The sequence below is a fragment of the Delphinapterus leucas genome, chromosome 2 (genome assembly GCF_059928025.1).
Source record: "Delphinapterus leucas isolate spDelLeu-1000000601 "Yukka" chromosome 2, BTC_Dleu_Yukka2, whole genome shotgun sequence".
Classification (NCBI taxonomy): Eukaryota; Metazoa; Chordata; class Mammalia; order Artiodactyla; family Monodontidae; genus Delphinapterus; species Delphinapterus leucas.
Genome location: NC_143130.1, coordinates 57165204 through 57186666, shown reverse-complemented (window position 1 = coordinate 57186666; position 21463 = coordinate 57165204). Strand labels below are relative to the sequence as shown.

The window sequence follows — 21463 nt, the reverse complement described above, 5'->3', positions numbered from 1 at the left end:
TCCCCTTTCCCAGGTTCCTGTGGGGTCCAGCATCTGGCAGACCTCCTTCCTAAATGTCCCTCTGGGCCTCCTCCACTGGGTGTTGCCTTTGGAACCACATCCCCAAGGGATCCTGCTCCTGCCTGTTGGGATTGCTTTGTCTTCATTCCTTTTCTCTCTTGCCTTCTGTCCCATGTTGGTCTGGTGTCTCTCCGTCCTCAAACACAACCTCTAGACAGAGGTTCCCCAAACCTGTGTCTTTAGCGCCTACTCCCCTGAATTCCTATCACATAGACTTTTTTTCTGTCACTCCACCGAATGCACTCGCCAGCTCCTCAAATGCAATGAATCCCAAACCCCATCTCTCCTCCACCTATAGCTCCCCATGATCCATACATAGTACACAAACCATCCTCCCAGCCTCCTCTTCCACTGTATCCCCCACCCCAGGGAACATTTGAGTTCTCGCCTTTGCCTCCCTCCTGACCTGTCTCTCTCCCTGCTCTATAGTATGATAGTAATAATATATTACTATATAGTAATTTGGTCAAAGAAATGTTAACAACAGCAGCAATGGCCATAATAGTAGCCAATGTTTATTAAGCACCCACCCTTCTGAAAGCTTTCCATGTATTAAATTGACAAAGCTTTGCACCCATGACACAAGGGGGCTCCTGGATTCTCCCCATTATACAGATGAGTAATGTTCAGTAGTTTGCCAGAGCTATCTTGCTGGAAAGCGTGGGCTCCAGAGTCTGCCAGCCTCAGCACTAAGCCAGACTTGGTCAATACCCTTGTTTAACACAGAGGTAGCTCCCAAGGGCAGGACCAAGAGCTGCTGACTTGGGGCTAAACCCCCTGCAGCGCTAATCCAAGTCTTGGGCAGGCAACAAGAGTGTGAGGAGTGGTCTGAGAACAGGGCTCCAGAGGCCCCACAGAGCAGGAGAGCACAGGCCAGGGTATAGTCAGGAGAAGGAGGTCTAGCTTTTTCCTTTGGGAGAGTTGGCACCAAAAAATTACCCCATCAGCAAGAATGTCCACAGAACATTCTCCCTAGAGGCTGCCTCCACCTCCTTCACAGTAGTCATTTCAGGGTCTGTGGATCCAGCATCTGCTCTGTTCTGCCCGCCTGACCCGGGAGATTTGGGGTGGTGCAGAGGATGGTGCCACATGTGTGAAGCCCAGGGGGGCCACAGGGGCTGAGAAACCCACAGCAGACCAGTCTCGGACGGACGGCTGAGTATCTTCCCCCAAATTTTACAGATGACATTTTAGTATTTTTCTAATGAGTTTTTACTCTCCTTTAACTGGTTCCTTTAAGGGGTGATCTAACACTTTCAAGTTCTAGTCGATCTTCAGACCAGTACCCGCAATTTCAGCAGGTGACAGGCAGTATCTGGCCCTTCGCTGTTCACACTTTTCATTCACTGACTCTCCCCCTGCCCCGCAACATGATGGGAAGCCTGCCGCGTGCTGGGCAAAGGAAACATTGCTGGACATGTCAGCAAAGCGGAAGACTTGACCTCACACCAAAAGCTCTCAGCAGTGGAGCCCCTCCAGGAGCAGAGCGCCTGTGTTACCTGTGTTACCTGTGTGTCCTAGGCACCACACTGCACCTGGACCGCTAAGCAGCATCCTGGTCAGCTGGCCCTCAGAGCCGGACAGCCGTGGGAGGTCCCAATTCTCCAGGTCACACCTGTGGCCCCCAGGCTCATGCCCACACAGCTGGCTCCCTCTGGCACCCCCACTGCCCCCAACAGGCTCCACAACTCCACGCTACACCCTGTTCTCTCCCTCCTCCCTTTTCCCCACACTGCCCAGCCAAGTAGTGCACAACTATTAACACGATTACGGTAATTTCCAACTGTTCCCAGAAGCAGAGATACCAGTCCATACTTCCCATGTACCCCCAGCCCAGCTTCAACAAGGACCAACAGATGGCCAATCCAATGTCATTCATCTACCTTTCTTGTCTCTCTGTTTTGGAGCAAGGAGCTGGACAAGTTAACATGTTCTAGGACTTCTTATTTTGTTTACTGTCTCTCTAACTAGAGTGAAATAAACATGAAGGCAGAAATTTCTTTTCTATTCAGTTCACTGTGTTATCCCCAGAGCCTTGAAAAGAGCCTAGCACACAGTAGGTGCTCAGCAAATACTTGTTCAATGGCTGAGTGCATGAATGAAGGAATGAACTTCCAGGCAGGCTCCTCCTGCCTGGGGCCTGTGCTTACATTTATGGGGCCACATGTAGTCAACCTTGTTTCCTACGTCCCCACCTTCTCTGGCTGCTAGAGGGAGGGGATCTGACAAACTTCTACTGCTGACAGGCTCTTACCAAGCAGCCCCATGAGCTCAGGTGCAGGGCAACATTCCTCAAAGGCTGCACCAAGTGGCAAAGAATATATATAGTATATATGTATACTATATAGTATACAAAGTGGACCATTGAACAACACAGGTTTGAGCTGTGCAGTTCCATTTATTCACAGGTTTTTTTCAATAAACACAGTACTACACCATCCGAGACTGGCTGAATCCATGGATGCAGAATCGCACATCCAGAGGGCAGACTATGGGGCTTGAGCATCCATGGATTCTGGAATCCCTGGCAGGTCCCGGAACCAATCCCCCATCGACACTGACCATGTGAATTTTCAACTGGGTGGGGGTTGGCATCCCCCAACCCGTGTTGCTCAAGGGTTGACCACATATGTACATGTAGTCTGTCAAACAGAAGGGGAAGCCCAGGCAGAGGTCTGATACTCACATGCACCCACGAAACCTAGTCAGGTCGTTGTTGGGCTTCTCACACTCGATTACGCTGGTGAACGTCAAAGGATTGAATTCGGAGACCTAAAATAATAGCACATACACATTAGAGAGATCTGAGCTCAGCCTGTCCATCTAAAAGGCACTTGCTTCTCTGTCTCCCACCCACAGCAGGAACATTCCATGAAGAAGGACTCTGCCTTGTAACCTGTGCAGAGTCTCTCTCTCTCACACACACACACACCACACAGAGCACTTGGCCTGGGCATCTTTGTTTTTACAGTGAATGACAGTGAGCCCATAGAACTGTAGCTCTAATGCAAATTAAGCACATATGGTATAAGAGGGAAGCCACTAGTGACGGGAAGGAATGAGTGAGTTTCTTGAGACAGACCAGCACCTTCCAACTTTCTATACAGATTTAGAGAAGCAGATTCCATCTGGAAAATAGGAACTTAGAATAAAAATATCACTTCCTCAATGTGCGCTAAAAATTCTTCACAGATATTTGGGGAAAAACAGTTAAATAATCAATGTGTCAGCCACCAATTTCTTTATTATTCTGCTTGATGAAAAAATGACAGCTCACCACAAAGAAAGTCCTTCACTTAGAATTTGGCACTGATAGATGAAGCAAGGCCTGGCTCGAGTGGAGAAATGAGGAGTGGGGAGAGGGAAGGGGCGAGAGGAGGGGGGTGGTAGGGAGGGAGGAGAGAAATACCGGGAATATGTCTTTAGTGTAAATAACTGAGTACATTTATGGGTTTTTAAAAATCAGCTTGCTTTGATCAGGCTGGCCACTCTCTTTTCTCCATGAGTGTCACACATGGTAAAAAAAGAAAAAAAAAGGACTTGTCTTTCCTCACGCAAGCATAGTGTCACAAAAAAAGTGCAACTGGGGCTTCCCTGGTGGCGCAGTGGTTGAGAGTCCGCCTGCCGATGCAGGGGACACGGGTTCGTGCCCCGGTCCGAGAAGATCCCACATGCCGCAGAGCGGCTGGGCCCGTGAGCCATGGCCGCTGAGCCTCCGCATCTGGAGCCTGTGCTCCGCAACAGGAGAGGCCACAACAGTGAGAGGCCAGCGTACCGCAAAAAAAAAAAAAGAAGTGCAACTGGTTAAAAATCAAAGGAATACCATAAACATTGTTGATTCCCACCCAGATAACTATTACTCCAGCGAAACAATGCCCTCCCTGGGACAGGATACGGCTGTAAAGGCAATGACTCAAAAGTCTGTCCTGACTGTTTTCCCGTATAGCATGTACATTAAAAGAACTCACTACATAAGTAGTAGCTCAATTCAACAGCTGAAAGGAAAGTGCCATTTTAAAAGGCTCTTCCTGAAGTTTCATTAGCCATCGGCCCCTCTCTCCGTGGACTGAAATGGCCTCTGGCTCTGTTCCAGAGTAAGGCTATGCTTGGAGAAGCAGTGTTTATTTCAAGCCTTGTGCTTCTCTTGAAGCCAGTTGGCTGACTTTTCCAGAGCAGACATCTGCAGATACAGTGCCCAGGACGGCCATGAAGGGAGGGAGTTCTGCAGCACACCAGGGTTATTCTTGGCAGACAGGGAGGGTAGACTTAAAATACTCTGTCTCTGTTTATGATTCTTTCTCTCTAAGAAAAATGTAATGTGCATGGCTCAGGAACGGTAGAACATTCTGTCTCTGGGGCTTCAGAGCTGCATTTGTAATGTTCTACTAATAACCATGTGCCTTTGGGGAATGTGCATCCCCAGGGCATGGGGTGCCTGGCCTCCTCTGCTTTGTCTGGAACTGGGGAGGATGTTTAGAGCTGGAGGGATTTTTAGAGACTGTTATGGGTTAAACTGTGTCTCCTTACGCCACCCCCAGAATCCATACGTTGAAGTCCTAAACCCCAGTACCTCAGAATGTGACTGTATTTGGACATAGGGTCTTTTCAAAGATAATTAAGGTAAAATGTGATCATCAAGGTTAGCCCTCATACAATCTGCTTGGTGTACTTATAAGAAGAGGGAATTTGGACACAGACACAAACTGAGGGAAGACTGTGAAAAGAAAAAGGGAAGAGACACCCATCTACAAGCCAAGGAGAGGGGCTTCAAAGACAGCAGCCCTGTAGACACCCTGATCTTGGACTCTGCAGCCTCCAGCACTGTAAGAAAATAAATTTGTTGTTTGGGCCACTCCTAGTCCTAACAAACTAATACAGAGACCATCTCTGAGTTTCCCATTTAAAAAGGGTTTCATGTCCAGAGCACACCTTTTGGATGAGAAAATTCTACTTACCTTGATTGTTTCCAAATTGGCAATCTCTTAATAACCCCATTTAAGAAATATATTTATTCATCACTCAATCCAATCATCTACCCATCTCCTTCATGCCAAACTGGCCTCAAGGTCGTGCCCAAGTCATCCAACAGCCAACCTTCTGTTGACCTGGTACCGGAGCATGGACAGAAGGTCCAGTCTACCCTTCCATCCCAAGCATGCTAAATCCATTTTTTGAAAAAGCAGACAAAAAGTTGGGGAAGATGAAACAGTTCTGGAGATGGATGGTGGTGACTGTTGCACAAGAATGTGAATGTACTTAATGTCACAGAACTGTACATTTAAAAAAAAATTAAAATGGGGAATTCCCTGGTGGTCCAGTGGTTAGGACTCCAACTTTCTCTCTGTGCTTTCACTGGCAAGGGCCCAGGTTCAATCCCTGGCCAGGGAACTAAGATCCTGCAAGTCGCACAGCGTGCCAAAAAAGGAAAAGAAAAGAAAAGAAAAGTTCAAAGCAATAAAGAGACTCTGTCTAAAAACAAAACAACAAAAAAGGGTTAAAATTGTAACTTTTGTTGTTATGTGTACTTTACCACAAAAAAAAAGTTTAAAGAAAGCAAATATAAACAATCATTGACAATTGACTGTGAAGAAACAGATGAATCATCAAGTAGCACCTAGCTCAGAGATCCAGGAATTTCAGCACAAATACAGAGAGCCTCACGCTTAACTCACCCGAGGGCACCTCTGTACCGATATCTATATCATAATCATCAATTACAGCTACAATGTTTTATAGGTCACCTACTGCCAGGCATTTTGCTAAGTGGTGTTCACCACCGCTCACAGCACCACAATGAGGTTGGTTTTCAAACTACCTTTAATGTGGGGTAATTAAGGACCATGCCCAAGGTCAAGAGACCTTGGAGCAAGTGAGGGAAGCTCCTTGGCCTCTCAGACATCCAGCTCAGCCGCCGACCTCACCAAGACTATCTTGCATTAACAAGGAAAGATAACGTATGTATAAGCCAGAAAGTGTACAACTGATTCCACAGAAATTACCAAAGAAACAAACATGTCAAAGTTTGAATGTTTTCAAAAACATACGTCAATTAAATGTACCCCCTTCCCATCTTCAGCAATGCCCCTGGATGTAGTTAGCACAGTTCACCGAAAACCGGAGTAAAAAAATCAGGAGCCCTGGGATTTACTCCTAGTTCTTCTGATTAAGAAGTGCAGACCTCTTGGCATTTAGACTTGGCTCTCCAAGATCTCCGGAGCCCTGTGAATTCACAGTTCCATGAATGCAGAGGTGATTCTAACTACCCCCCACCACCGCCTGCAATGGCCTTGGTACTGGAAGGCGCTGCAGAAGCAGCATGATCCACGAGGACACCGTCACACCAGCAGGCCTTCAGCCATGCCGCCCACTCTGTCTGCAGCTTGGCCACAGCACACCTGGCATCTTGGGCCAAGTGCAGCTGACATCATTCACTGCAGAGCCTACATATCCAAACAAGCACCTTACTGGCAATAAAATGCACATGGTTTCTGCTGCAAACATTTCTCAAGCTTCTTTGGATGAAGTGATTTGACCTCATTAGGTAGGTGGGAAAGAAGAGGCAGGGTGGTGACACAGGGGAGACCCCTGGCCCCTGCCTTTGAACTTGTATTTCTCTAGAAACTGTGGCAGATGAGAACCTTGTGGGCCAAGTCACCCCAGATTGTGGTCCCTCCTTCTTCCCTCCACAGATGCCCAGCTCCCACATCCTCCTGACACTTGGCACCCTCTCAGGTAGAACAGCTACCTGCGTAGGTGCCATGTCCCTGGTTCAACCACACAGGGGAGTCTGGTATCGAATGCAGTACCCAGACCAGTCGCTGAATGAATGTTTGATTCACCAGGAAGATTCTTTTTCTTTTTTAAAATTGGAGTATAATTGCTTTACAATGTTGTGTTAGTTTCTGCTGTACAATGAAGTGAATCAGTTATATGTATACCTATATCCCCTTCCTCATGGGCCTCCCTCCCACCCACCCCCATCCCACCCCCTTAGGTCATCACAAAGCACCAAGTTGAGCTTCCTGTGCTTTATAGCATGTTCCCACTAGGTATCTATTTTACACATGGTAGTGTATGTACATCAATCCTGATCTCCCAATTCATCCCACCCTCTCCTTCCCCTCCTGTGTCCACATGTCCGTGCTCTACATCTACGTCTCTATTCCTGCCTTACAAATAAGGTTCATCTGTACCATTTTTCTAGATTCCACATATATGCGTTAATATACGATATTTGTTTTTCTCTTTCTGACTTACTTCACTCTGTATGACAGTCTCTAGATCCATCTACATCTCTACAAATGACCCAGTTACGTTCCTTTTCATGGCTGAGTAATATTCCATTGTATGTATGTACCACAACTTCTTTATCCATTCACCTGTCAATGGACATTTAGGTTGTTTCCATGACCTGGCTATTGTAAATATTGCTGCAATGAACACTGGGGTACATGTGTCCTTTTGAATTATGGTTTTCTCAGGGTATATGCCCAGTAGTGGGATTGCTGCATCCTATGGTAGTTCTATTTTTAGTTTTTTAAGGGACCTCCAAACTGTTTTCCATAGTGGTTGTATCAATTTACATTCCCACCAACAGTGTATGAGGGTTCCGTTTTCTCCACACCCTGTCCGGCATTTATAGCTTGTAGATTTTTTGATGATGGCCATTCTGACCGGTGTGAGGTGATATACCTCACTGCAGTTTTGATGTGCATTTCTCTAATAATTAGTGATGTTGAGCATCTTTTCATGTGCCTCTTGTATGTCTTCTTTGGTGAAATGTCTATTTAGGTCTTCCACCCATTTTTTAATTGGGTTGTTTGTTTTTTTGATATTGAGTTCCACGAGCTGTTTGTATATTTTGGAGATTAATCTTTTGTCTGTTGCTTCGTTTGCAAATATTTTCTCCCATTCTGAGGGTTGTCTTTTCATCTTGTTTATGGTTTCCTTCGCTGTGCAAAATTCTGTTATCAATCTTGTGTTTCACATTTGCATTAAATTAGTGGTCCCCAACCCTTTTGGCACCAGGGACTGGTTTTGTGGAAGATAATTTTTCCACGGATGGGGGTAGTGTGGGGTTGGGTGGGGGATGGTTCAGGCTTTGGACCATTACCGGTCCACAGCCTGGGGGTTGGGGACCACTGCATTAAATGAATGACTAATAAATACTCTGTAAAAGCAAAAGTGGACTGCCTCCATCCTAAAACAGAAGCAGCGATGTCTGAAAAAGGCCATTTATAGTCCATTAAAGAAGAGACATTATTTTTTATCATAAAAAAGTTACATAGGTGGTGTTACCCTGGTGGTAAAAAAAAGTTACCCTGGTGGTGCAGTGGTTAAGAATCAGCCTGCCAATACAGGGGACAAGGGTTCAAGCCCTGGTCCAGGAAGATCCCACATGCTGCGGAGCAACTAAGCCTGTGTGCCACAACTACTGAGCCTGCGCTCTAGAGCCCGCAAGCCACAACTACTGAGCCCGCGAGCCACAACTACTGAGCCCACATGCCACAACTACTGAAGGCCACACACCTAGAGCCCGTCCTCCTCAAGAAGAGAAGCCACCGCAACGAGAAGCCCCCGCACCGCAACGAAGAGTAGGCCCCACTCGCCGCGACTAGAGAAAGCCCACACAGCAACGAAGACCCAATGCAGCAAAAAATAAATAAATAAATATATTTTAAAAATTAAAAAATAATTTAAAAAATTAAAATGTTACATAAACCAGTTTACACTGCTTTGCTGATGGGACAAGCAGGTGCCGCCAGCAGGAACCTCACCTGGATCTCCCTGTGGAGACTTCAGAGTGAGGCTGTGTTGTCTTGGTCTCTGGGTCCCAGAGGAGGCTGGTGAGAGGACCCACAGAGCCTGGCAACACCACCTCCTGCACCAGCGGCCAGACCTGGGCACGCATGAGCTCCTTCTATTCTCTGCCTCTGGGACCCCCATCCTGAAGACGCCCTTTGTGTCCTGTGGTCTGTCACAATCTCCTCCACACAAGGGACTCAGGGTTCCCCTCCACCTCCAGCCTCAACATCACTGCCCCACAGTGGCCTTTGAAGGCTGATCACCCTACTTCGGCTGCTTCACTATGGAATGAGATCTGCACCTCCATGCAGCAGCCAGGCTCTGCCCAGGGGGCCCCGAGGTGACCCTGTTGGCTGCCCCCATCCCTCCTGGCACCTGTTCCTGCACTCAGGGGCCCTGGAGAGGCCCACACCTTTCCACATGGCGTCCTTTGCCCTCCCACCTGACTCCACCTGGCTAACTGCCCCCTGTACTGCAGGATGTGGACAGCCCCCTGCCTTAGGTTGGGCAGGCGGGTACTGCTACTCCGTGCTTGCATGGCCCCCACACACATTGCTCCTTCCCTAGACCTCAGATTCTCTGAGGACAGGACTTCTGTTTCCTCAAGACCAGCACAGGGTCTGGTGCACACATGACCCAGGGGTGACAGATGCTTATTCCTCAAGGATCTCATGTACCACAAGCTCCCGAATAGACCCAGAGCTCCGTGCTGAGCCCTTGGAGGCCTGGACCCCTTGATTACCAGACACCCCTCACCTGATGCTAAGGCAGATGGGGCTGCCAGGGGGCCCGGTAGGGCCTCTCTGTGTTCCAGAAAGCACAGTTCCTCTTTTACAAGTATGAGGGTAGCAATATCAAATGATTTCTTCATCGCCTCTAATTTGGCTGCTTATTTATTGATGATGGGTGAACAATACCTGCATTAATTTAGGCAAAACATTTAACCCAAATGCATGGAATAACTACCCCAACTCTTATTTTCCATTTTTAGTACAATTTGTATTTACGACACGCCTGTCAGTGCTGTGGGCATTCAAAAGAGGGCAGACGGCCCAATACTGAATGAGGGAATGAATGAATGAATTTACTTATTTACTGCAAAGATTAGATTGCCAAATCAATATTTTCAGTCAGTTACCCTGAAATGGGAAAGAAATCATCTACCACGGTGTTCCCTGGCTCATGGCAGGGTGTCCCCTGATCAATCAGATTTTATTAAATAACTAAAAACCTGAATGAAACCAAAGGCACTCTGGTCCTGGGGGCAGGAGAAGCCAAATGTATAAGGAGTCTTCAACCAAAGAATCTTCTCTCCAATTGGTTTCATAGTTCAGTGTAACACTGGGAGTTTATGCCCAATACAAACAGAAATAGAATAGAAATGAACACAAAACACATTTAAGTAACTAATCTACAATTGCAGGAGTTTGACTATCATTTAACACGTCCTAGATTCATAAGTGCATAAGGAGGCTGGCACAGCAGCTGGTGACAGGGCCCTGGATGGCAGGCAGTCCAGAATGTGGCGATTTTTCTGAGTGCCACACCGGCTCCTGATCCATCAGTGTCTCCAGGGAAACAAAGCTGACAGGGACAGCAGACAGGCATCAGGGCCTCAGCGGGCCTCACAGAAGGCTTCCGAACCTCAGCGTCTTTGACAGCTGATAGAGACCTGATCGAGGGGTGTCTGGGCTGAGGCCTTCTTTTTCCAATTGCAAATTTTCCTGCCACAAGTACCTGCACTAGACTTCCTTTTGTGTGAAGGTAGAAAGCCAGGCTTTCATTTGTTAAATCTGACTTAAAAATGCACAAGCCAGCCCTCCCTTCCTTCCCTACCTTTTCCTCCTTTGTTCCCTTGTCACCTTGCTGGTTCACAGTCAAAAAGCCTCAAAGCTTTAGTTTAGATGGTGGCCAAGTACAAAGGCTCAGAGTGCTGGGTTTGAGCCTGAATTCTCAAAATTAAAAGGCTTTCTTTCCCTCTCACTACAAATGCTCCATGCTGCCTCTGTAGGCTGTGACTGCCAGCAAAGGTGCCATTTTTTTTAAAAAATCAAAAGTGTAAAGAGTATCTAAGGGCTGGCTATGCTTTCAGACAGTTAAGCAATAGAGTTGTTTTTATAGAAAACCAACTTCGAAACCTAAATGAGGGCCATTCTTTAAAATAGCCCTCTTAAAGAATCTGTACTTAATCCAACACAGTGCCACTGCATAAAACACGTCTGGATCGGCGCTGCTGATCTGCTCTGCTCTGCCAGGTGACAGGCCAGCCTGTCTGCTTCCCAATGTCAACTGAAAAAAAATACACAACCTAAAAGTTCAGAGTTGTGTTTCATTCCGCGTACATTCTGAGGACTTCACGACCAGGACACAGCATCTCAGATAACACTGAAGAACCATTCTGAACAGGTGGGGTGGGGTGGCCACGATATATAGTAGTTTTTGCAACAAAAGACCAGGTAGTCGGAACATCAAAAGATTACTGTTGATTAAAGAAAACCAGATATATCAAGTTAAGGAATTTGGTGCTTTTCTCTGTATGGGAAAGATGCAAGAGTCTGGGCTCACTGAAATCATTCCTTTGACAGGCATCTCAGCTATCTGGGGCCAAGTAGCCTGTGCTTTCTCATCCTGAGTTTCTTCAGGCAGGCTGTTGGGGTGAGGGTGAGAGTGGCTTCAAGGCAAACACTGTTTCCATCCTGAGTTCCCTCAGGGCTCACTGTCCCTAAGGTGATGGCTTGATGGCTGCAACATCCTTTTTTTTTACTGATATAGCAGGTGATATTTTTCATTCACACCAACCACAGGCCTCCAGTCCCTCTTTCATCACCAAAGGTGATGTGTGACATGTAGGCACAGACTGGGCAGCGGGTGTGAACCTGTCCCGTTTTGGAGATCACTGAGCAGACAGCCCAACTGGAAAAAAAGGCACCCACCTCTCACAAGGTGGCTTGAAGGGAACTGAAACCTGGGTGCATTTATAACCAAGTGGATTCTGAGGGCAGCTCCCAAGGGTAACCATGTAGGAGAGAGTCATACTGCTGGTGTTAGAAGAAAATCAGGATGGAGGATACAAAAAGAGGTCAGCTAAGGAGCCCTTCACTAACCTGGGAAATGACCAAAAGGGCAGCAGGAAAGTAGAATTCTAAAGCGCAACCAGACTAGTTCACTCATTGGAATTCAAGAGAGAGAAAAAAAATGCCCAGCTTGAAAGGTAGGCAATTTGGACCAAACATCCAGCTGGGGGCAAATAGAAACACTGGACAAAATACTAAAAACGACTGCCCAAAGGTATCAGAGATTTAACAAGAAGGTGAAGTAGAATCAAATCTAGAAAAGACAAAAATCTGGAGAGTTGGGACAGATCTTTGGGGCCTCTTTTTCCTTCAGGGAGTCTCTGGTCTCTAAAAGAGATAGTAGAGAAATGAGTGGAGCTAATGAGACCAGTGGTGAGTGCAGGACCTGAGCCAGTTTCCTCCCTCTGCTGTAACACATGTGCTATCTTCCAGGTCTGGAGGTCAAAAGTTGGAAAGGGGCCTCACTGAGCAACCAAGGTATCTAGAGGGCTATGTTGCTGTGTTCCTTCTGAAGGCTCTAGGAGAAAATCCACTGCTTTGCCTCTTCCAGCTTCTCGAGGCCCTTCCCATTCCTTCACTCACAGCTTCCTCCCATTTTCAAAGTCAGCACCTGGGGATGGAGTCTTTCTCGCGCTGCATCTGACATTCACTATCCTGCCTCCTCTTTCACTTCTACGGGCCCCTGTAATTACTAGGAGACCGCCTCAATAGTTCAGGATAATTAGTGGTATTATCCCCACCTCAGGGACAGCCGATTAACCACCTGAATTCCATTTTCAACTTTAATTTCCCCTTGTCATGTAACACAACATATTCCCCGGTCCAGGGGATTAAGACATGGGCGAAAGTGAGGGGCTATTATTCTGCTACCATAGAACTCACTGGGGCCTGGCAGTGAACCAGAAGTAAGAGTGAGCCTTTGTGCAAACTGCTCCTCAGCTTAGGGTCAACTGGGTGGCCCAGAAAATATCACGAACTGGCACTGGATTAAGGTCATTCCAGATTGTGGGAACTCCCAGATAATGAACAAAACAAAGTCCTCACTTAATAAAAAAAAAAAACATATAATCCTAGTCCTCAAATTATTTATAAGAAATAAATTTCCAAGTACAATGTCAGACACATACTCAGAGATAACCAAGCACAACACAAGATAAGGTATCATACAATAAGAACCAACAAAAATAAGAATAGGATCAGGCTTATAGGGACTTTAAATTATCATGCTTGCGATGATCCTGAAGCTAAAGACAAGATTGACCAGACTGACACTTAGAAGAGCTAGAAACTATAAAAAATGACCTAACAGATTTAAACAAACGAACACCTCATACCAGCCAGAATGGCCATCATCAAAAGCCTACAAATAATAAATGCTGGAGAGGATGTGGAGAAAAGGGAACCCTCCTACACTGTGGGTGGGAATGTAAATTGGTGGAGCTACTATGGAAAACAGCTTGGAGGTTCCTTAAAAGACTAAAAATAGTTACCAGATGATCCAGCAATCCCACTCCTGGGTATATATCTGGAGAAAGCCATAATTCAAAAAGATACATGCGCCCCAATGTTCATAGCAACTCTATTTACAATAGCCAAGACATGGAAGCAACCTAAGTGTCCACAAACAGATGAATGGATAAAGCAGATGTGGTACATACATACAACGGAATATTACAAAGAATGAAATGAAATAACGCCATTTGCAGCAACGTGGAGGGACCTGGAGATTATCATACTAAGTGAAGTAAGTCAGACAGAGAAAGACAAATACTACATGATACCACTTATAAATGGAATCTAAAAAAATGATACAAATGAACTTGTTTACAAAACAGAAAGAGACTCACAGACAAAGAAAACAAACTTATGGTTACCAAAGGGGAAAGGGGGGGACAAATTAGGAGTTTGGGATTAAAATATACACACTACTATATATAAAATAGATAACCAACAAGGACAGGGACAGGGAACTATACTCAATATCATGTAATAACCTATAATGGAAAAGAATCTAAAAAGAATATACGTGTGTGTATATATATATATGTATGTATAACTGAATCTCTTTGCTGTATACCTGAAACTAACACAACATTGTAAATCAACTATATTTCAATAAAAGTTAAACAAACAAAAAACGAACTAGACCTGAAAAAAAAAATTACAAGCTTGATGACTGGTTCAATGGAAGATTTGGTAAAGCTGAAGAGAAAATTATTACACTAGAAGAAAAGTTAGAAAAAAAATAGAATAAGGCATTGGGAGACTAGAGGTTGAAAGCTAACAGAAGACAGGGTAAGAGACACAGAGGAGAGAGGGGGAAAGGCTGACATATTTGTCATTGGGAAGGAGGGAATGAATTATGCAGGAGGAATATTTGAAGAAATAATAGCTGAGAATTTAGTAAATCTGATTAAAAGCACCAAACCACAGATCCATAAACCTTAAATAGGTAAAGGGAGATTATACCTAGGCACACGACACTAAAATGCTGAAGACCAAAGAAGATAAAATCTTAAAAGGAAACTGAGAGTGTCACTGGCAGGCTAGAACTAAAGAAAATCTAAATAGTGCTCTTCAAAGAGAAGGAAAAATGGCCCTGGTTCAGATGCAGGAAAGAATGAAGAGCAACAAAAAGGTAAATGTGAGGGCAAATGTAAATACATGGTGACTGTATTAAACAATAATAATTACGTCTCAGGGGATTTATAAACAGTTATAATTATAACACATACCTATAAGAGCATATAAGTTAAGAGAGAATAAAAAGATGTTAAAAGAAAAAGTCCTTGCATTGTCCAGGGAAAGGATAAAAATCAATTCATATTTATTAAATACTGATAAGTCAAAGATGCATGCTGTAATCTCTAATACAACCACTAATATAAGAGTAAAGGAATGTATAACTTCCAACCCAACTGGAGAAAGAAAAATAAAACGCTCAATTGGGAATTCCCTGTCTGTCCAGTGGTTAGGACTCGGAGCTTTCACTGTCAAGGGCCCAGGTTCGATCCCTGGGCAGAGAACTAAGATTCTGCAAGCCATGTGGCACGCAAAAATAAATAAACAAACCTCTCAATTAATCTAAAAGCAGGCGAAAATGGAGGAAAAAGGGAAAATGGTCCAGGCAGAACAAATAAAAGATGGAATCTTCACACTCAAATATACTTCCCAACAGTAACATTAAAAGTGAATCATGTAAAATCTTTTAGGGAAAACATAAAGATTGTCAGAATGAATTTTATTAAATACTCAACAATATGGTATTTGTAAGAAAAATACAGATACCGGAAAACAATGTGAAAGGATGAAAAATATATCTGACAAAGAGTAACAAAAAGAAAGCTAGTGTACCTGTATTAATCTTAGACTAGGTGATTTTGAATCAAAAAGCATATCTACATATAAAAAGGGTTAACTCAAAATGATAAAAAGTTCAATCCATAAGAAAATAAAAATAACTGTAAATAACATAACTTCAAAACAAAGCCACAATCTTAATAGGGGGATTTTAACAATCCTTTCTCAGTATTTGACAGGACAGTCAAAAACCCAGAAGGTACAGAAAATTTGAACAGCACTATTAACAAACTTAACTGAATAGGTATATATATATATATATATATAAAACACTGCACTCGGACTTTCCTGGTGGCTCAGTGGTTAAGAATCTGCTTGCCAATGCAGGGGACATGGGTTTGATCCCTGGTCCAGGAAGATCCCACATGCCATGGAGCAACTAAGCACATGTGCCACAACTTCTGAAGCCCTTGCACCTGGAGCCCATGCTCTGCAACAAGAGAAGTCTGAACACCAGAATGAAGACCCAACACAGCCAATAAATAAATAAATAAATAAATATAAAACACTGCACTCAACAACTGTAGAACATCCTTTTCAAGTGCAGACACAAAATTTACAAACATTAACCACTTTCTGAGCCATAAAGCAAGTAACAAATCTCAAAAAAGTGAACATAGAATTCAAATAAACCAGAATACATAAGAAAATGATTTTTAAAAAGACTACTTGCTTTGAAATTATGGAATATAATTCTAAATAATCAATTGGTCAAAGAAAAAAGTCACAAGAGAAATTAAGACATGTATTTACCTAAATACTATTAAATACGTTATGTATCAAAACTTGTGGGATATTGCTTCCTTTCAGGGAAATTAAGAGCCTATTTGCATATATTAAAAGTATTAAAAGCTGAAATAACAAGATAAGCATCCACCTCAAAAATTAGAAAACAGTAAATGAAATCTAAAGAAAGTTAAAGGAAGGCTATATTAAACATAATAGAAAAAAATAAAAGTACAAATATCATAACTAACCCACCCCAGAAAGACTAAGTTTGAAAAGAATGAGTATAAATTACAAATAACAGGAATAAAGAAGAGGTTTTCACTATAGATCCTACAGGCATCAAAAAGTTTAAAGGTATTATATGTATAACTGTATGCCAATAAGTTTGAAACTTAAATGAAAAGAACAGATTATTAGAGAAATACAAAATACTAAAATTTATAGTAGAAAAATAAACATTCTAGTTATTTACATATTAATGAATTGAAAGATATTTAAATCTTCCACAAAGAAAACTTCAGATTCAGATGATTTCACCAGTGAATTTTAGCAAAATCTGAGGAAGTAATAACACTCACTGATGAAAACTGTTCAGCGATAAGGACAAACACTTTCCAACTTATTTTCTGAAGCCAACATCAACTTGATACTGAAACCCAACAAACACATTATGAAAACAGAAAATTACAAGCCTATCTTACTATGCAAATATTCTTAACAAAACATTAGCAAACTAAGCCCAACAGTATATATTAAAAGATAATACATTAGGAAAGTGGTTGTAGTCCAAACATTCAAGGTTGGTATGGTATTAGAAAAAAATCAGAGATTGGTTCATGATGGCAGAGTAGAAGGACGTGCTCTCACTCCCTCTTGCAAGAGCACTGGAATCACAACTAACTGCTGAACAACCATTAACAGGAAGACACTGGAACTCACCAAAAAAGATAAAACACATCCAAAGACAAAGGAGAAGCCACAATGAGATGGTAGGAGGGGTGCAATCACAAGAAAATCAAATCCCATAACTGCTGGGTGGGTGACTCACACATTGGAGAACACTTATACCACAGAAGTCCACCCACTGGAGTGAAGGTTCTGAGTCCCATGTCAGGCTTCCCAACCTGGGGGTCCGGCAACGGGAGGAGGAATTTCTAGAGAATCAGACTTTGAAGGATAGCGGGATTTCATTACAGGACTTTGACAGGACTGGGGGAAACAGAGGCTCCACTCTTGGGGGGCACACACAAAGTGGTGTGTACAGTGGGACCCAGGGGAAGGTTGAGTGACCACACAGGAGACTGAACCAGACCTACCTGCTATTGTTGGAGGGTCGCCTCCAGAGGCGGGGGGTGGCTCTGTCTCACCATGAGGACAAGGACACTGGCAGCAGAAATTCTGGGAAGTACTCCTTGGCGTGAGTGCTCCCAGAGTCCACCATTAGCCCCACCAAAGAGCCCAGGAAGGCTCCAGTGTTGGGTTGCCTCAGGCCAAACAACCACATGGAGGGAACCCAGCCCCACCCATCAGCAGACAAGCAGATTATAGTTTTACTGAGCTCTGCCCACTAGAGCAACAGCCAGCTCTACCCACCACCAGTCCCTCCCATCAGGAAACTTACACAAGCCTCTTAGATAAACTAATCCACCAGAGAGCAGACAGCAGAAGCAGGAAGAACTACAATCCTGCAGCCTGTGGAACAAAAACCACATTCACAGAAAGACAGACAAGATGAAAAGGCAGAGGGCTAATGTAACACATGAAGGAACAAGAAAAAACCCCACAAAAACAACTAAATGAAGTGGAGATAGGCAACCTTTCACAAAAAGAATTCAGAATAATGATAGTGAATATGATCCAGAGCCTTGGAAAAAGAATGGAGGCAAAGATCGAGATGATGCAAGAAATGTTTAAAAAAGATCTAGAAGAATTAAAGAACAAACAAACAGAGATAAACACACAATAACTGAAATGAAAAATGAAAACACACTGGAAGGAATCAATGCAGAATAACTGAGGCAAAAGAACGGATAAGTGACCTGGAAGACAGAATGGTGGAATTCACTGCTGCGGAACAGAATAAAGAAAAAAGAAATGAAGACAGCCTAAGAGACCTCTGAGACAACATTAAACGCAACAACATTTGCATTATAGGGGTACCAGAAGGAGAAGAGAGAGAGAAAGGATCCAAGAAAATATTTGAAGAGATTATAGTCGAAAACTTCCCTAACATGGGAAATGAAATAGCCACCCAAGTCCAGGAAGCGCAGAGAGTCCCATACAGGATAAACCCAAGGAGAAACATGCCGAAACACATAGTATTCAAATTGGCAAAAATTAAAGACATAGAAAAATTATTGAAAGCAGCAAGGGAAAAACGACAAATAACATACAAGGGAACTCCCAGAAGGCTAACAGCTGATTTCTCAGAAGCAACTCTACAAGCCAGAAGGGAGTGGCATGATATACTTAAAGTGATGAAAGGGAAGAACCTACAACCAAGATCACTCTACCCAGCAAGGATCTCATTCAGATTCAATGGAGAAATCAAAAGGTTTACAGACAAGCAAAAGCTAAGAGAATTCAGCACCACCAAACCAGCTCTACAAAAAACGCTAAAGGAACTTCTCTAAGTGGGAAACACAAGAGAAGAAAAGGACCTACAAAAACAAACCCAACACAATTAAGAAAATGGTAATAGGAACATACATATCGATAATTACCTTAAACATGAATGGATTAAATGCTCCAACCAAAAGACACAGGCTGGCTTAATGGATACGAAAACAAGATCCATATATATGCTGTCTACAAGAGACCCACTTCAGACATACAGACACATACGGACTGAAAGTGAGGGGATGGAAAAAGATATTCCATGCAAATGGAAATCAAAAGAAAGCTGGGGGCTTCCCTGGTGGCGCAGTGGTTGAGAGTCTGCCTGTCGATGCAGGGGACACGGGTTCATGCCCCGGTCCGGGAAGATCCCACATGCTGCAGAGCGGCTAGACCCGTGAGCCATGGCCGCTGAGCCTGCACGTCTGGAGCCTGTGCTCCGCAATGGGAGAGGCCCACATACCGCAAAAAAAAAAAAAAAAAAGAAAGAAAGCTGGAGTAGCAATACTCATATCAGATAAAGTAGACTTTAAAATACAGAATGTTACAAGAGACAAGGCAGGACACTACAAAATAATCAAAGGATCAATCCAAGAAGAAGATATAACAATTATAAATATATATACACCCAACACAGGAGCACCTCAATACATAACGCAACTGCTAACAGCTATAAAAGAGGAAATCGACAGTAACACAGTAATAGTGGGGAACTTTAACACCTCACTTACACCAATGGATAGATCAACCAAACAGAAAATTAATAAGGAAACACAAGCTTTAAGTGACACAATAGACCAGTTAGATTTAATTTATATTTACAGGACATTCCATCCAAAACCAGCAGATTACACTTTCTTCTCAAGTGCGCATGGAACAGTCTCCAGGATAGATCACATTTTGGGTCACAAATTAAGCCTTAGTAAATTTAAGAAAATTGAAATCATATTAAGTATCTTTTCTGACCACAATATGATGAGATTAGAAATGAATTACAGGGAAAAAAATGTAAAAAACACAAAAACATGGAGGCTAAACAATACATTATCAAATAACCAAGAGATCACTGAAGAAATCAAAGAGGAAATCAAAAAATACCTAAAGACAAATGACAACGAAAACATGATGACCCAAAACCCAAGGGATGCAGCAAAAGCAGTTCTAAGAGGGAATTTAATAGTAATACAATCCTACCTCAAAAACAACAAACATCTCAAATAAACAATCTAACCTTACACCTAAAAGAACTGGAGAAAGAACAAACAAAACACAAAGTTAGTAGAAGGAAAGAAGTCAGAAAGATCAGAGCAGAAATAAATGAAATAGAAACAAAGAAAACAATAGCAAAGATCAATAAAACTAAAAGCTGGTTCTTTGAGAAGATAAACAAAATTGATAAACCACTAGCCAGACTCATCAAGAAAAAGAGCGAGAGGACTCAGATCATTAAAATTAGAAATGAAAAGGAAGTTACAGGGCGTCCCTGGTGGCACAGTAGTTGGGAATCCGCCTGTCAATGCAGGGGACGTGGGTTCAAGCCCTGGTCCGGGAAGATCCCACATGCAGCAGAGCAACAAAGCCTGTACGCCACAACTACTGAGCCCGTGCGCCACACATACTGCACGCCTAGAGCCCATGCTCCACAACGGGAGAGGCCACCATAATGAGAAGCCTGTGCACTCCAACAAAGAGTAGCCCTCACTCGCCACAACAATAGAAAATCCGCGAACAGCAATGAAGACCCAACACAGCCAAAACTAAAATAAATAAATTAAAAAAATAAAAATATCCTGTTTAAACATAATAATAATAAAAAAGAAGTTACAACAGACACTGCAGAAATACAAAGCATCCTAAGAGACTACTACATGCAACTCTATGCCAATAAAATGGACAACCTGGAAGGGATAGACAAATCATTAGAAAGGTATAACCTTCCACGAATGAACCAGGAAGAAATAGAAAATATGAACAGACCAATCACAAGTAATGAAACTGAAACTGTGATTAAAAATCTTCCAACAAACAAAAGCCCAGGGCCCAATGACTTCACAGGAAAATTCTATCAAACATTTAGAGAAGAGCTAACACCCGTCCTTCTCAAACTCTTTCAAAAAATTGCAGAGGAAGGAACACAGCCAAACTCATTCTATGAGGCCACCATCACCCTGATACCAAAACCAGACAAAGATACTACAAAAAAAGAAAATTACAGACCAATATCACTGATGAACATAGATGCAAAAATCGTAACAAAATACTAGCAAACAGAAACCAACAACATATTAAAAGGATCATACACCATGATCAAGTGGGATTTTTCCCAGGGATGCAAGGATTCTTCAATATATGCAAATAAATCAATGTGATACACCATATTAACAAGTTGAAGAATAAAAACCATATGATCATCTCAGTAGATGCAGAAAAAGCTTTTGACAAAATTCAACACCCATTTATGATAAAAACTCTCCAGAAAGTGTGCATAGAGGGAACCTACCTCAACATAATAAAGACCATATATGAAAAACCCACAGCAAACATCATTCTCAGTTGTGAAAAACTGAAAGCATTTCCTCTAAGATCAGGAACAAGACAAGGATGTCCACTCTCACCACTATTATTCAACATAGCTTTGGAAGTCCTAGCCACGACAATCAGAGAAGAAAAAGAAATAAAAGGAATACAAATTGGAAAAGAAGAAGTAAAACTGTCACTGTTTGCAGATGACATTATACTATACATAGAGAATCCTAAAGATGCCACCAGACTACTACTAGAGCTAATCAATGAATTTGGTAAAGTTGCAGGATACAAAA

The 21463-nt window shown here is 43.1% G+C and overlaps 1 protein-coding gene across 1 annotated transcript in view; it reads right to left on the bottom strand.

Moving 5' to 3' along the window:
* Window positions 1-21463, bottom strand: part of ATP10A (ATPase phospholipid transporting 10A (putative)) — a 174647-nt gene that overhangs the window by 57944 nt on the left and 95240 nt on the right. Inside the window, exon 3 of the mRNA XM_089906914.1 lies at window positions 2747-2832. Within this exon, the coding sequence (XP_089763040.1) occupies window positions 2747-2832 (86 nt within the window). The remainder of the gene's footprint in view (window positions 1-2746; window positions 2833-21463) is intronic.